At 46.4% G+C, this 5,935-nt stretch overlaps 1 protein-coding gene across 3 annotated transcripts in view; it reads right to left on the bottom strand.

The window, feature by feature from the left end:
• Positions 1 to 561: 561 nt before the first annotated feature.
• LOC144391287 (repulsive guidance molecule A-like) overlaps positions 562 to 5,935 on the bottom strand; it is a 12,786-nt gene continuing 7,412 nt past the window's right edge. For 2 of the 3 annotated variants that reach the window (XM_078097913.1, XM_078097914.1), the window contains 2 exons: positions 4,358 to 4,817; positions 562 to 2,977 (listed from right to left, as the gene is read on the bottom strand). In XM_078097913.1, coding sequence (XP_077954039.1) covers positions 2,273 to 2,977; positions 4,358 to 4,693 — 1,041 coding nt within the window. In that variant the 5' untranslated portion in view covers positions 4,694 to 4,817 and the 3' untranslated portion in view covers positions 562 to 2,272. Of the gene's footprint in view, positions 2,978 to 4,357; positions 4,876 to 5,935 lie in introns of all 3 variants that reach the window. The other variant, XM_078097912.1, reaches the window with a different exon arrangement.

The raw sequence follows: 5,935 nt of genomic DNA, 5'->3' as shown, positions 1-5,935 counted from the left end.
TGGATCTCGTTTAATTTCCTCATGGCTGATAGAAGTCTCCTCTGAAAAGATCTGCCAGGTTGTGATAAGTTGCAGAATTTATTCATACAATGAAGTAATGTATTGAATAGTTTTCACACATGGATAAAATAAAAGGAATTCTGTTTGAAAGCCAAGTAAGAAAACTGAATTAAGGAAATTGATGATTTACGTTAGGAGTTCTACTACCCATTGATTAGCATTTTAGATTTCCATAAAACCGTTCGCTATATCCTTGTTTAACGTGTATGGATAACTGCATATATTGATGTCAACATAATATTATTATTATTATATTATTATTATTATTATTATTATTATTATAATGTAGTCATGTTATTGTGGGTAATCATTATGGACTTAATACATTTGTCTGCACTAAAGTGTCAGTTTAAGTTAATTTATCTACAATCTTCAGCCTAATAGATCAGATTATAAAATCAATCACCGTATGACCACAAACATTTGTTCTCATCCAGCGCCACGTCTCTGCAGCAGGGGGCAGTGGAACACTGCACATTACAACAGAAACAAGACACCTGATTAAACAAGACATTTTCTTTTATTCAATAAATAATTTACATTATGAACAGCTGGCGTGTGGCACCACATTCACTTTACATACAAACAGCTTGATCTTTCTGGCGTTTTGAGTAATTTGAAAACTCTTTTCTACCATTACAAGTCTGAGAGAAATTCAAACGAAATAAGAGCTAAATGGAAAAGAAAACATAAAGTGCTTTAAACTCAAAAGCCTGAACACCCCATGAATATGCATTTAGCTTCTTTCTTTTTTCCCTCCTTAGAATGCTAGTTGTCATCACTTTACATTTATCCGTAACTACTAGGCGGGTAAACTGGATGAAGTAAAGAATATTTTGCCCTGTGGTGTTCATGTTTTTGCAAGAAAATCCCTTTTTAAATAAAATTTAAAAAATTGAAAGAAAATGTTCACATTCACTGAAACATCTGATGTACAAAACGAGTGATTAATTCCAAACACAACAAAATACAAATTCAAACTCACAAAACGTATGTACAACCTCACATTTTAAATGTAGAACTATATACTGTAAATCTCACAACACAATCTATTAACACAAAATTCCACATTACAATCATTTGTTTTGTGTGAGCTTTTTTGTTGTTGTTCTTGTCAAACTGCACCATAACGTGTTCCTAATAGCAGCAGTAAGGTCTGCCAAACACTTCAGTGAGGATGAATGACGTTGAAACGCTGTCACAGTAGTGCCTGTATCTGCACCGGGGACTGGTGGCACCAGAGTTCTAAAGGAAACGCTTTCGGGACACACGAGAAAAGCAAAAAAAAGGTGCGACTGCTAAAACCCAAACTACTGCTGCTGCTCAGACGTTGGCACAGGGGGGGGGCGCTTGTTCTGTGGCGTGGAATCACGTATGCTGATCATTCACGCAGAAAGCCACGGTCAGGTCTACGAAATGCTCAACCTGCTGGAGAGGGACGTCTCCACACCACAAACTCCGAATCCAAAGTTAAATTCACAAAATGCCGCCCGAGGGGTGTTGGGGTGTGACGGTGTGACGGGTCGCTGTACATCCTGTAAACGCCGCGTGCACAATAAAGGTACATCAAGCAACATTCACATTACAGACGTAGAAATACAAAACACGGCCTGAACAACAGGGTGATGGTCTGTAAGACACAGAAAAGAGATTTGCATTATTATTATCTTTTTTTTTTTTGGAACTGTCTACTTGGCAGATCGAGGCCGTATTCACCAAACGCCTCGTCTTTTCAATTTTAGAAATTTGGGGTTCTATAGACATGGGAATAATGTCTTCTGGAACCGCACAATAATAATTAATAGCACATAATTAACCACAGATGCTTCTGCACACATATTTCACTAACGCACACTCTCTCTCTCACACGCACACACGCACAATTATATTACAATATGACCCATTAATCTCCGCAGCAGACGACTGGAGACGCGGCTCGGACATAGTTTTGGCTGAGTGCTTCCTCCAAAAAAGGCTCAGGCCTTTTCCAAAGCTGGAAACTAATCAAACAGCTGGAGCAGCTTCTGGCTTTAGGTTCAGGTCCTCTCGCCCCGGGGGGGGGGGGGGGGGGGGGGAGAACCTGACTGGCGAGCCACCAGTCGAGTCCCCAGAACCGGAGGAGACGAGAGGGCGACACGGCGACGGTACTCTAACAACTCACTGATGAAAACACCATGAAGATACTGCCGTAACGCGGCCATGGACGAACTGTTCAGCATTCAATCCACAGGAGGACGGCCAGGACGTTGAGGAGGAGGAGAAGAAGTGGGAGAAACCCGTCGCCCCCCCGGCCTGCGTTGCTCATCAAAGCGTCCTTTTCAAAGATGTGGTATCTCTTGCTGTTGGAGTGGAGCATTTTTACATCCTCAAAGGCGTAGTAGGCCGCCATGGTGAAGTTTATGTCTCCGGAGGAGAGCAGGTCGAACACGCAGGAATGAAAGTACAGGTCCTCCACCGGGAGCCACTCCTTGCACTTGGCCTTAGCGGACTGAAAGGTGAAGCCGCGCGGCGCCCCCACGCCGCTGCCCCTGGCCCGGCCCGCGCCGTGGGCCTCCGCCGCTCGGGCCTTGAGGTTGCGGAAGTCGATGCGCTGGTTGGCCGGGCAACCGTGGAGACACAGGTACAAGTCCTGGTCATCGTCGCCCTCCTCCACCGAGTTCACCACCTCCTCCGGCATCCGCACGGCAAAGGTCAGGTAACGGCCCACCTGCCGCACCACTATGGTCGTTCCGATGTACCGGGCCTGAATCTCCACGTGCTGCCCGGGAACCTTCTCCACCACCCGCAGAGTGTTCGCTCCGTGCCGGTCACCTCCGTTCTTGGAGCCGTCCGCGAACGCAGCCGGCAGCTCGTCCGTCTCCGCGTGGTACATCTTCTGGTCCACGCATTCCTGGAAGTTCTTGAAGATGATGGTTAGCTGCGAGAGAACCAGACCCAAAAAAAGAAGATGTTTTCAGCACGGATATTTATGTGTGTTTGCCTTTCTTATGAATGTAGGTATGTAGACGTTGGTGTCTGAAATCCCAGCAAAGTGCAGTCAATGCAAACATCAGACTTTTTTTCCTTTTTTAAACTGAAATGCTTAGAAATGTGCGCTATATGAGCCACCCGCCCCACTTAAGAGTCCTATTTCAGCAACTGGCTCAGCGAGGGGGAGGCCAAGGTAAAAAACAAAACAAAAAAAACACAGTTCTCGGGCCATGTAAAATCAGGCCTCAGTCTGCAGACACAAAGACGGTCCATTCATGGCGCTGAGAAACCTGCGGGTGAACCCCCAGAACTATGCTGCGGGGGGCAGGGTGGGTGGCGTCGGGCCCAGACAGAGCAATACACTTAGCAGCTAATTAAGGGAGACTGCCCAGGACTCCCCAAGCTGGGTTCCACCAGGACACCAAAGAGCCATTGTCAGAGCGGCGATGGCAGGAGAGCCGAGGGACTGATGTCCGCTGGCTTGTGACCGAGGAGGGGGGGAGGAGGTCTGAGGGGAGGAGGTCGGGTCAGAATACGCAAATAGCTTGACAATTTATTTGTTGTACCAATTCAGTCTCAACCCCCCCCACCCCCCTCGGCCGTGCAAAGTGGCCGAGCTCTTAATCATTGCCGTTGAAACTTTGCCAAAGCTGGAAGAGCGCCGAGTGCAAATAGTCCTACTTCTCTGCTTTGACCTCAAAGTTCTACTGAAAGTCATTTCAGGGGCAGAAATCCCAACGGACCCATGCGCCATTTAGCAAAACAACAATTAACGAGGAATGCACTGTTAATACAGCTATGAAAGGAAATAGATTAGAATTTGACTGTAGTTCAGTGCAGACGCAACCCGTCCTAATTTAATGAGCTCAGTGGGACGCAGACTGGAAGCAGAGCAAACATCAGCGCGAGCTGGAAGAAGTCAAAATGGAGCCTCGTGTCAACATTTAATGCAGCACTGCTGTTGTAATACGAACATATCATTTATAAAGCTTATCAGGATCTTGGAGCCAGGTTTGGATTCAGTATCTGTCAGTGCTCACCCAAACACTGACCAGAGTCCACAGTTTGACAGAGAAGCTGAAACAGACCACGTAAAAGGAGACTCATTCAAACCAAAATATGAAAAAGTAAGAAGATCTGTTGCAACAAACACTTCAAAGTGCAACTACAATCTACTTTAGCATGTAAAACAACAATAAATCAATATTCCCATCAGAGGAGCCAGAACCAATCAGATGAGTCGGTAAATAAAAATACTTGTTAGATGCAGCTCTGGGTTAATTCAGTTACTTTTTGCATACAGGACGAAAAGAAAAAGGACCCCCACCTTGCTCGTGGCGGTGGCCAAAGAGCCCGGCACCACGGGAGTGTTGGTCACCTGGACCGACAGGTACTTGTTGTGGATGAGCGGCCAGGCCCCCTCCACCTTACACGTGTGGAAGTCATCCCCGAACGTCCGCAGGTGGGGGTCCCCGAAGAAGCCGCAGTGGGTGTAGTTGGGTGGCGCCATGTTGTGGCTGAGGCTGCGCTCGTAGTGGCACACCTCCGGCCCGTCCGAGCGCTCCTGGCTGTCGGGCTGCTGCTGCGGCAGCGGCGGGGGGGGAGGGGTGTGGGCGAGGGGCTGGGACGTGGGCCCCTCCCGGGAGCAGTTGTGTTGGCTCATCAGATCCTCGATGCCATGCTGGGCCGAGTGGAACACCAGGTCCCCCCTGCAAGTCCGGGCAGTGCGGCGCACGCAGCCGTTGTACGCCCGCAGCGCCGTGCAAAACTCCTCCTCAGGACCAGAGCTTGAGGTGGAGGCCCAGAATTGGGAGTTACACAGGAGTATCTTGCACTGCAGGCTCGCTGTCGGTGGGGGGGGGGGAGAGGGCGGCTACAGGTCATTTAGAAACTTTGGCTGCTGTTGATGATAGTTTAAAAGCGGAGATTTAAATAATGGAGTCTTTAAAACAAGAATAAACATTCACAGCCGTTGTGGTGAAGGCCGCAGTGAAAAGTTGTAAACCTCAAATAAAACGTATTTTGATTATAACAAAGTAGGAACTTTTCTTCACATTTTATTCACACACATATGGCAGAAACGGGAAGGAAAATAAATGCCCCCATTCTATAGGTTTGAACTTTTCACATCATAGAGCATTTCTTTGTTCAGGTAGTGAACACGACACACTATGGCAAACTTTTGACACCTATTGGCGATTGCTTAGTACAAAAGTAAAAATGGCCCTTTGTGAATCCTTATCCACACCTTTAGTGACAGAAAACACAACTGATGGGAGATTGATGTGTCGAGCTTTATTGTGACTTGTTGTCACGCCGTGTTTGACTAGTATTACTTTGACCAATAAAGAATTGATTTGAATTAGCTGTAAGAAGTTTCACAAACGGTCTCAAAGTGGGGAAAAGCCATATCGACACTTTGAAGTAATACTTTACTCCAACCCAGCGGCCATTCGATAGGAGGCAATAAACTAATCTCGATCTCAACAGTTAGTGCATTATCACTTCGTTGTTTGATTTAAGAGGGAAACTGATAAGAGAACACGCAATGTGAGCTGAAAGAAAACGTGTCCCCGCTGCAAAAAGTGACCGACGGCAATCGTCAAATTATTATTAAGCATATTGAGTTGATATAAAACGCAAAAGTGTCTAATGCAATGCTACATTTTCACTACAATAGTTCACGGGGTCCTTTAAAGATATTCTCAATAAATCACAACCCATGAAAGTAGGATTTCCAGCCTGATTTAATGTCAAAGAGCCGCTGCAAACTGCCGAGATGTTCACCATCCCCCAAACACAGAAGGAGTTGGCGGCTCCGAAATGAGACGTCTCACTTTGTTTCCTATTTCTCGGATAAAAATAAAGGGAAAACACTGAACAAAAGACATAAAGTTGCTTGAAG

The sequence above is a fragment of the Gasterosteus aculeatus genome, chromosome Y (genome assembly GCF_964276395.1).
Source record: "Gasterosteus aculeatus chromosome Y, fGasAcu3.hap1.1, whole genome shotgun sequence".
In the NCBI taxonomy this organism is placed as follows: domain Eukaryota; kingdom Metazoa; phylum Chordata; class Actinopteri; order Perciformes; family Gasterosteidae; genus Gasterosteus; species Gasterosteus aculeatus.
The sequence above is the reverse complement of the archived record's forward strand: the minus strand, read 5'-3'. Positions and strand labels throughout refer to the sequence as shown.